Source organism: Scleropages formosus, chromosome 20 (genome assembly GCF_900964775.1).
Source record: "Scleropages formosus chromosome 20, fSclFor1.1, whole genome shotgun sequence".
Classification (NCBI taxonomy): Eukaryota; Metazoa; Chordata; class Actinopteri; order Osteoglossiformes; family Osteoglossidae; genus Scleropages; species Scleropages formosus.
In genome coordinates this window covers 17905125-17915920 of record NC_041825.1, presented here as the reverse complement: position 1 = coordinate 17915920, position 10796 = coordinate 17905125, and the positions used below count along the sequence as shown (strand labels likewise).

Sequence of the window (10796 nt, the reverse complement as noted above, 5' to 3'; positions counted from 1 at the left end):
ACAGAGAAATTTTTTCACCTGTGTTTATTTTTTACATGTGATAACTGAAAGTAGAACACATATGAGGTAATGCATGTACATAGCTTCTAATAAATGTGCACTTTGCTTTTCAAACATCAAAAGACAGCTGACATCACATCCGCCCCCCCATCCCCTTTTCCTGTGCTAAGATACGCGCGCACACGGAGAGACTAACTTTAGTTAAAAAAAAAAAGAAAAAAAAGAAAGAGAACAGAAAGTCACATGTTTGAGACATTGAAGTGAAGATAGGAGTTTTTAGCTGTTCCTGCTTCCTCCTAAGTGCAGTTCTGGTTCTCTGTTCTCAATTTTCTGCTGTGGCTCTGCTGGTCACTGTGGTGGGGACACAGCAGTTGCCTGTGCTGGTGTACCTTTGCCGGTCTGTACACTTTAGTCTGTAGGACCAGACAAAATTACAAAACGGCAGGGTTCTGACTTGTTATTAACATTAGCAAAAAGGGTCCAAGGTGCAAAAAATGCAAATGGTAGCAGTGTGTGTGCATTATGTACATCTTATGTGGGCCTTACCCTGGTACAGTACGAAACTGCCGCTCCGATGATGACGCTGACTACGATTACTAACACTGGCAGGCTCAGGATGAAGAAGATGCCTTCCATGGTGCTGTTTCTGCTGCAGTTCTCGTTGGGATCTGTTCAGCGAGACAGGGAGACGGTCTCAGAGCGACCGTGTTCGGTGGCAAACTGCCTGCGACTGTCATACACTGTTTTTTAATGTGCCAGGTGTGTGGACGGCGAGGCGTGTTCCTTTCGCTGAGGTGCCGGGGCGTTCAGGGTTCAAAATAATGGAGCGTTTCACTGATAAAATGAAAACAAAAGAGGTTCTCTCGCCTCTCAAGACAAATGGATTGAAGTAATAGCAGTTAAAAAAAACCTGGTCATGATACTACCTAAAACATGGGAGAAAAAGCAAATCAGAATGGAGGGGGATTTATTTCTCTTTTGAGAAGTCTCTTTTCATCAGCCCAGGTTTATAATCAGATGAAGAAAAACATGTTTTGCTGTGGTGTGCTGGGTGAATTTGGATTGGAGCTCTACCTTCATCCAAGCTTCTGTGGGCTCACATGTTCATGAGCCTGGAATCCAGACACCATCCTGGTTTGTAGTGAGTTCTATAAGGTACCACTGTCAGGGTCAGTAGTCTTCATCTCATTTTGTGCTGGCCTTGCTGCTTTCTTAAATCAAATTGAGTCTAAGTGTCTGCCCGAACACAATGGTGCATGGATTTGAGGGTAACTATCGTGGTGTGTGACAGAAGCTTTGGTGTTTGCCAAGATCTGAAAACTAAATGTTATGCAGTATTGCAGTTTCTGGTCTCAAATAGTCTACCACACAAAGCTAGAGTGATCTTGAAATGTGGATTTGTTAAAGCACACTGGAAAACCCAGATACTGATCCTTTCTTTGCTGGTATTTAAATAAAATGGCCAACATATTTTATGTAGAAGAGATGAGGTGTAGTGTTGTGTATTCACAGTTTTCGTTGTTATAATGGAATGTTACAAACTTCTTTTTAAACCTTGCCTTATTCTCATGTGCCACTTTAATTTCTCAATGTACCTCTGACAATGATGATGGTTTCCTTGCTTTTGTAGACTGTAATTTCCTTTGTTTTGACATCAAACTGTGTCCAGCTGCAATAGTAGCCATCTGTGTCATCCATCATTAGCTGTGACATTTGGAAGGTAAAGTTGCAGCATTTGCCAGTCATAGAGACCCTGTGTTCGTAACCTCTACCAAATGTCAGGAGCAGCTTAGGAACTGACAAATACAGCACTTGCTTATCATCGGAGAAGCGCCTCTTTAGGTAGAGCCCAACTGGGTCATGCAGGGTGGATTTACATCTTATCTCAGCTGTGGAATGCACCTTGAGAAGAGAAATTGCTTTTGGGCTCTGTGAGACCATAGGTGTTTCTGGAAAGGAGAAGGTGATGCATTAGTTTAGACACCTGACCAAATAAATTGTTGATGTGATGCTTAATTTATAGACCATTGGTGATTTAATTTTAATATATATATACATGTATATATGTATGTTATTAAATCACCAATGGTAGAATGAGTAGTATAGAATGAGTTTCAGTAACAAAATTGTTTATGTATATATAAACAATTTTGATAAGCTGAAAGAAAGCTATGTTGTCTCCAAAAATGCATACAGGTATGCCGTTCGTGTTTTTAACTGCTGTCTCAGCCTCCGCTTGTTGAGAACTGCTTACCGGTTCTGGTGCAGAGGATGTTGAGTATGAATCAGAGACTGTTTCCTTTCAACAAGCATTAGCATTCAGCAGTTTGAAATCGCTCAGAAATTTTCCAGTTTTTGAAAGAATTGATACTTTTTTTATCAAGGTACCATTAAACTGATGTAAAATATAGTCAAGACATAATTTCTAATGCTGCAAATGACTATTACTGCTTGACATTGATTTATAATTCATAACCTAATTTGGAATTTATTATTCACATATGACCACAAAGTACCATTTTCAGCAGCCATTACTCCAGTGTCCTAAAGGCAAGCTCTAATGGCAGTGAAACCATTGTAATTGTGTTAGTAGAGCTGGAACCCATTATTCTATTCAAGAAAGCGGGTAAATTGTCTTCTTTGGGTTGCAAGGTACTGGCACTCATTCATTTCTGAGTTGAACAATAGGTAAACAAAACAACTTTCTCAAGTTCTTAGTCTATCATTATTTTGCAAAATGAAGGGTATTCAATGCAAAAAACTGAAGATTTAACACAAAGGTGCCCACTGATGTTAGGTGGGAAGAGGGCAACCTGGATCTAATGAGAAGAGAAAAAGAAGCCAAGGGGCCAGATGCATATCTCTACAAGGGGGTAAGTGCATTGTAATTTGTTTGTAATCTGAGAAACGAATGGCTTACAGATCCTAAACTTACATTTTCCTTAAATAGTACGTGTCAGATATCACTGAACAGAAGAATAAGTTTCAGCTGTGCTGCAGTTTTGAAGCTGTTCGAAGCGTAGCTATCAGCCATCTTCACCCTTTGACTTCCCCAACTGGTCCACTTCAAACACTCAACAAATAAACTGATGCCTTCTCAGTGTAGTGCAAGTTCAGACTACTTTTTTCTGATGTAGATATCTAATCACTACAGTGATCAGAAATGCGGGACAAGAACTTGTCCGGGCAAAAAATGTCCCTTACATTCAAAATCTTTAAGTAACAATACAACTAATTTAATTATACATCTGCTTGGGTATTAAAAACATTTGATTTTTTTTAACTCGTAATTCTGGTGTAGGTGTCTTTTGTCTCTCTCTTTTCTCTTTCTCTCTTATGCAGATATAAATATGAGAGAGCAAGAAAGAGAGTCAGAGAACACTTGGTTTATATATAAGAAACACTAGGTGATCCCTGACTAGTATGTCTGTGCCAATATGTGCCACTCACCTGACCAGGAAGGTGCTGCTCGGACGGACAAGAGCCCCAGGAGACATGTCCACTGAAGTGTCTCCATCTGCACTGTGCTGCCCGAGAATTAGTCAATGCCTTTGTGGGGAAAAAAAGGGTGCAGGCAAGACTCGCAACTTACATCACAGGCTAACTGAAGTGATAGGAAGCAAAGCTTAGCATTTTGTTTGCTCTTATGACAGGAAGTGTGGTTTGTTTTTTTTGGTGCTTGAGCTCTGTTTGTAAGAAAAAAGCCTTAAGGCCCTGGGTTTCAGAGATGGAATGAGTAAGCATGCGTTGACGCATGCGCTTCTTTGTTCTGGACTAAATTATTTTAAAACGTAGATGAAAAGAAATATGCATAAATAAAAAAAAAGCCCAACTGAACCACATGATCATTAGACAAGTAGTAAATAAAACAGGAGGATCACAGCTACAACTGGAAGATGAGTGAACAAGTGAGGAAAAAACTAACGTGTTAACACCTGTAACATGTTTCATGAACAGTTCACAGTTTATTAAAAATAACTTTATTGTTTTTGAACAAGACATTTTCAAATTTAAGATTATAGAAACATTCAGATATCCAGTAATTCTTAAAACCTGGACTTCTTATGTAATACACACACACACACACACACACACACATTTTCTGAACCGCTTGTCCCATACGGGGTCGTGGGGAACCGGAGCCTAACCCTGCAACACAGGGCGTAAGGCTGGAGGGGGAGGGGACACACCCAGGACAGGACGCCAGTCCATCACAAGGCACCCCAAGCGGGACCGTCTCTTATGTAATACACACACACACACACATTTTCAGAACCGCTTGTCCCTTACAGGGTCACGGGGAACCGGAGCCTACCCGGCAACACAGGGCGTAAGGCCAGAGGGGGAGGGGACACACCCAGGACGGGACGCCAGTCCGCCACAAGGCACCCCAAGCGGGACTCGAACCCCAGACCCACCGGAGAGCAGGACTGTGGTCCAACCCACTGCGCCACCGCGCCCCCTTTCTTATGTAATATTAACATTAATATACAGCATGCTCATTAATGTTAGCAATGAAGACAAGAAATCACAGGTCACCCAAGTCACAACAGTATTACATTTTCTGTAATATTTACATACATTTGCACATGTGGGTACACACATATAGAGCATACGGCATACAGTAGTGTTTTTAGTGGAGAGCCACTGTGCAGTACAGAGACACTCGCTTACTATTACAGCTGTAAGACTAGGATTGTGGACAACCGCAACCGTCACACAAAAGAGAATAAACAGTCCTCCTCACAACATGTGGGAGTAATAACTGCTTCTCAGGTTTCCCTTCACATTTACATTTACATGTGAAGTGTTTGAACTGAGTTTTCACCCCCAAATTTGTGTCTGTGCCATCTTCTCTACACTGGATCATGCTCTTCCCTGATGTTCTTGATGTACTGCTCCTGTTCCTCTTCTGCTTGTGCGGCTCTTTTATGGAAAATGAACCGCAACCTGCTCGTCTGCTGCTCAATGAGATGCCGTTTTCGCACAGCAACAAGCACAGCAATCAGCACAACAAGGGTTGCAACGGTTCCTGCCAGTGCTGCTTTATGGTGTCCTGTGTTTTCAGCAGGGGGTATCGGGTCCTGTTCCCGTTTTCCAATTACTCCATTATCTACAAAGAGAAGAAATTAATGCTGGTCTCAGTCCGTTACCTGTTTTTGTACATTTCGGTAGTGCAACATTTTTTAATGTTTAAATGTATCTTTACAGATTCTGGCGCAGAATATTTTTAATGCCAATAAACAGGTTTGTTAGTCAATACTGAACAACTTGAATCAGGTGAAAAAGCAGTCTTTGTTTTACCTGCTGACGGTGGTGGTGGTGGTGTCGGATTCGGGAGTTCCACGGTTTCTGGCAGGTGAAATAAAAGGTTTTTTAGCGTTACATGAATAATATCATTATATCACGATATAATTAAGTATGTAACATCCAAATAATTTTCTTTTTTTGTCTCATATTTACCTGGAATGTCCAAATGAACTGATCCTTTCCATGTACCACAATCAGTGATTACACTACAGCTGTATTTTCCCTTGTCCTGACTTTTAACGTTGTTTATCTGCAGAGAAGTGGCCCAGGAATCGGCATGCCATGGCTCCTCCTTTAATTCAAAGCGCTCTGGTTCCTTGCTCTCAATTCCGTTTTCTGACAGTGTAACAAGTGGCACTGAATCCCTTTTCCACATGAGGTGAGCAATGGTGACTTGCTCTTCACAGTTTCCAGCTGCTACACATGTCAGCACAGCGCTTCTGTCGCGACTCTCGGCACTGCACTTCATGTCGACTACTAAGGAACAGAATTAACACAATAAATTAGAGACACATAAGATGTTATCTTGAATGTACTGTAGGCAAGTCTAAGGACTTTCACCATGTTGTAAAAATGTGTACGTTTAATGTAATATATTAATAAGCTTCTGAGTGACCAGGAACAAGATTACATTATCTGAAAGACACTGACATTATGGATCCAGAAATTATTATTGATTATTGTTTATTATTGTTATTAATAGTTGATAATTTTTAACAAAAATTCAGTTAACTCTTCCTAGCAACTTATGCACAGGCATAAATTTTTCCCCAATTCTTTAGATACAGTATCTGTGTAAAAAATGTATGCATACCAGCCAGGAGTCCTGATGGCTGACTGAGGACAACCAAAAAAAGAACAAAGAGTGACATCAGCATCATCTGTTCAAGGGATCTTGTATTCCTGTGGACAATTCAGAAATATAACAACATTAATACTATGAAATTTCATTTCTTGCTATGAATAACTAAGAATTATATATATATACCCAAAATATACAACTTTCTTGAGTAGTAGTTTCTTTCAGTTCAGAGTAACAAAATAAAGCTATTATTAAGTACAGAGGGAGACAGTCATGTTAAGTGAAGACCACAGGGTTCTATAAGAGGAAAAAAGTCTAAACAAGAAGACCTTGTATGAAGAGACAGGCAATTCTTATATTCCGATGGACTGGAAGGACATGTAATGATTAGGATGATGGGACTGTAAATGAAATTGAAGTGAGCAAAATAAAACTGAAACTGAACCAAACTACTTGCCCAGGCCATGGTGGCATCATGTCTGGACTACTGCAACTCTCTCCTGTGTGGCCTTCCCTCTACTGCCATCAAACCTGTGCAGCTGATACAGAATGCTGCTGCACGAGTTGTGTTTGACTTACCAAAGTGTTCCCATGTATCTCCTCTACTCATTTCTCTGCACTGGCTTCCTATAGCTGGCCGGATCAAAGTCAAGACCCTGGTTATTGTCTACAAATGCATCAGTAGAACTGCTCCCAGCTATCTACAAGGGGAGGCACAGTGGCGCAGCAGGTTTGGCCAGTGCCTGCTGTGTAGGGGGTCTGGGGTTTGAGTCCTGCTTGAGGTGCCTTGTGACAGACCGGTGTCCCGTTCAGGTTGTGTCCCCTCCAGCCTTGCACCCTGTGTTGCCGTATTAGGTTTCGGTTCGCCGCAACCCAACTCGGGACAGGCGATTTCAGACAGTGTGTGTACATCTGCAACTATGTCTCTCTTTCTTCTAATGTAGTGCACAAATTGTATTTTCTATGGGATGTACGTCACTTTGGAAAAAAGCATCTACTAAACGAATACACGCAAATGTAAATGCTGAAAAGCATGATGAAACTGCAGTGTGTGGAACGACAGATGTCCATTGTACCCCGCTACTAACGCCACCTTGCATTAAAATGAGTGTCTAATGTCAGGAAACCTGTACATACATCTGAAACTGTATGTAGTGTCAATAAAAAATGTGGCGTTTTAGTGACTTTTGGTAGCTTTGTGACCTTTTGGTACACAATTCAATCAATTCAATATCTTAATAAATCCCAAAATATGCAGCAGAGAAATTAAACTTTCATAAAACAGCATCAATAATATAACGTGCATTTGATGAATATATAATCAGAGTAGGAAATAAGTTTTATTGAACAGCTTCACTGTAAATGCCATTGGTGGCACAGTGGTGCAGTTAATAGGGCTGCTGTCTCACAACACCTGGGTGGTGCAAGACGACATGGATGCGACCCTCACTCGATCTGTGTGAAGTTTGCATGTCCTCCCTGTCACTGCATGGGTTTTCACCTTGTGCTCTGGTTTCTTCCCACAGTACAAAGACATGCTATTCAGCTGGAGTGGTGACTCTAATTCACCCATAGTGTGTGTGAAAGTGACAGAGAGAAAGTGTGTTTCACTGGTGCATGGATGAGTAACTCATTGTAAGTAGTGTATATAGCAGCGTAAATCACTTTAGGTGAATAAGGTGCGGCCTGGTAACACTACGTAGTGTTCATTGCAAGATGCTTTGGAGAAAAGCATCTGATAAATGAATAAACAGAATTGTAAAAGGAGTGCAGTTTGGTCAAAGCACATTCTCGTTTCCAAAAAGGCACTGCAAAAGACTATACCCCCCACATTCCTCTACGTTTCCTTTTCATGCAGTGGATGTTGAGTTGAGCGTGTCAGCCCACCATTCTGCCTAATTTGGAAATATTCAATTTAACTGCACTTTTCCTCTTTTAAAAAAAAATCCATGTTCATCATGACACTGTGACATTGCAGGGCCGAATGGCAAAAAGCACACATCTAAATGTGAATTACATCAGCTAACCACCGAACGACAGCCAGAAAAAGACGGACGTGAACAGTTAATGACCACAGTCCCAGTTTCCTCAAACTTACCCTGTTCTAGCCGTGTCCCTGGTTTGTGAAAATTCCCTATACAGCCTTGACCGTGAGACACGAGTGAGAAACTCAGAGCTTGCCGACTCAGTCCGCTCAGTTTCAGCTGTTCTCAGAAAGCAAGGGAATAGATGGAAAATCCCCTTAAAAAGTATGTTTTTAGGAGGAGGAGCAAAATGTCCTGGGAGGTGATATTGAAGGGCTCCAACTGACTTTCACTTTCAGTCTGACTCAGATCTGATGCACAACAGTGATTAGTGCTGGTCAAAGGCCAGAGGCACAGAGTGAACCATTTATAGCACACTCTGTGCAGCATGGTACTCTCAACAAGGCCATCTCCTGGTGAAAGACTGGACAGGCCTAACCGGTGGTCCTCAGTGTATTAATAGAATTCTTTCAATTTCTAGAGCATCCCGGATATGCAATTACATCAACCACCACTCAAACAGATTTAATCAAGATGATTAAAAGACAAAGATCCTGTACTACAAGAACATAACTACCTATAATGTGTATAAAAACTGAGGTAGGGACAGTTTCTCCAAGATGCACTGAAGATTTTTTACAGTCATATTATGTACAACACAGTACAGTATAAATTCAGGAAAGTATAGTGGAACTGTGTATGAGACTCATTTCAGTCTCAGAACAATAATTGTGGGAGAGCATGAGTTTTGTTCGTCTCTTGTTTTCTTGACTCCAGGACCTCCCCCCTCGCCCTGCTGAGAAAGCTTATTATGGCCTGTAGTATTTTTCATGTTAGACCATCTAATGACTGTTGATTACTCTCTCCCACGCTGTCCAGCAGTCTTGTTGCTCTTGCCTATCTGCCTTGATTTTATATTGCTCCTCTTTCATTATCACACCTGCTGACACCACCATCTCTGTCCTCCTCCTTCTGGAAGCTGGAAGGACCCTTCTGTTTCACTACAAGCTAAAATGAAGCATGAGTAGTTCACATAGAAAGAGTAATACTACTGGAAGGATGGAGTGAATGGAATGGATTTTGAAATGGTTTAATCAAAATTTACAGGAAAGAAAACACAAAGACCAACATGATTTTATCAAACTGACTACACTCAAGTGCATATATAGTGTTTACAAAATACTCCCCAGCTCCCAAAAACTCCCATTCCCCTTAGTGTTCCTAGTAGACTAGTTTTTTATGATGTCAGGTCCATATAACATATGTTTCTCCCCTCATCTGTCATTATGAAAATGTTCTCCAGGGCATAGGACACACAAGATTCATGTTGATAAAGAGAACTATGAAGATATTAACAAATTATTGTGCTAGTATGTTGTACTGGACGTTGTCGCAACTTTTTTACACACACAATATCCACCATTGCTTGTCCTGAGCAGGGTCGCAGCAAGCCCGAGCCTAACACGGCAATACAGGGAGCAAGGCTGGAGGGGGAGAGGACACACCCTGGACAGGACGGCAGTCAACTGCAAGCCACCCCAAGCAGGGCTCGCACACTAAACCCACCACACAGCAGGCCCCAGCCAAACCCACTGTACCACTGCATCCCCCTTATCAGTTTCAGTAGAACATAATTTGAAGGGTACAACTTAAAATTTGCTAAAATGACTTACACTGAGGGATTGAACAAACTATAACATGAGCACAGTGCATCATTCAAGTGGAGACCATTGAGTTTCACAGCAGAAGTATGGTTAGACAGCGCAAAGGTGCTGTATGAAGATATGGGCCTTCAGGGTGTGCCTGAAGGTCAGGAGAATGGAAACATTCTGAGGTTGACAGAAATCTCATTGCACAGCTTGGAAGCCAAAAAAGAATGTGTGATTCTTTGATACCTTTTGGGTCAGAGTCATCGAGCATCACACCAAGGTTACTCAAAGTAAGCAAGGGTCATGACTACCAAAGCTATTTATACAGGGCAAATTGTGGAGAAGGAAGAGGTAGTTGGCTAACATTAGATGGAGAGATTTAGACTGAGGAGATTTATATCACCAAGACCTGGAGACTGAAAGAAGGAAATGTCAGGAAGACTGTTGTTGTGTAGAGACATGATAAGCCATGAGGAGGAGATAAGTACCTTACTTTCAGGAGACTGGGTGAAGAAGCCAGATTTATGGCACAAGACACAAGAACGGTCAATAGGACAATTCCGAGTGGTACCTATTATACCAAGATCCTGGAGCGAGCAGTTCAAGAAGTCTGAGGACAAATAAGGGAAGAAGCTCATTTATTACTGAGAGAACATAGAATGATCTGTACAGGAGCCAAACCACAGACAATTATACAGACTATTATAGTTCACCACTGCTCTTTCTGTGTGTTTCTGCATTTCACAGAATTAGAAGAGAAACTGCACAGCGGTTTTCAGTAGCTGCTAAACTGAGTGATGACGGAGAAGACGGGTCACATGAGCCTAAGGATGTGGAACAGAAGCAGCTGGAGTCAGAGCCAAATACTGCAGCACAGGCAGAGTGACACAAGAAGACACAGGAGGAACAGAAAAAGGGAAGGAAATAGCGGTAAGAGGTGAGCACCAAAAAAGAATGGCAGAACACCAGAAAGGTTTAGACACTGGACCCGAAGGCTGAAGTCAGCGAGAA

General features: G+C 41.6%; 2 protein-coding genes across 2 annotated transcripts; both read right to left on the bottom strand.

Moving 5' to 3' along the window:
* Nucleotides 1-21: 21 nt before the first annotated feature.
* Nucleotides 22-3620, bottom strand: LOC108939975 (uncharacterized). Its single transcript, XM_018761691.1, has 4 exons — nucleotides 3451-3620; nucleotides 1596-1949; nucleotides 547-668; nucleotides 22-413 (listed from the first exon to the last, which is right to left on the bottom strand). The coding sequence occupies exons 1-4, from the start codon at nucleotides 3515-3517 to the stop codon at nucleotides 297-299; spliced, it is 660 nt and encodes a 219-aa protein (XP_018617207.1). The 5' UTR covers nucleotides 3518-3620; the 3' UTR covers nucleotides 22-296.
* Nucleotides 3621-4424: 804 nt separating this feature from the next.
* LOC108939950 (neural cell adhesion molecule 2-like) lies at nucleotides 4425-8410 on the bottom strand. The gene is made up of 5 exons (XM_018761652.2): nucleotides 8211-8410; nucleotides 6125-6213; nucleotides 5464-5787; nucleotides 5305-5352; nucleotides 4425-5113 (listed from the first exon to the last, which is right to left on the bottom strand). The coding sequence occupies exons 2-5, from the start codon at nucleotides 6189-6191 to the stop codon at nucleotides 4857-4859; spliced, it is 696 nt and encodes a 231-aa protein (XP_018617168.1). The 5' UTR covers nucleotides 6192-6213; nucleotides 8211-8410; the 3' UTR covers nucleotides 4425-4856.
* Between the last annotated feature and the right edge of the window lie 2386 nt (nucleotides 8411-10796).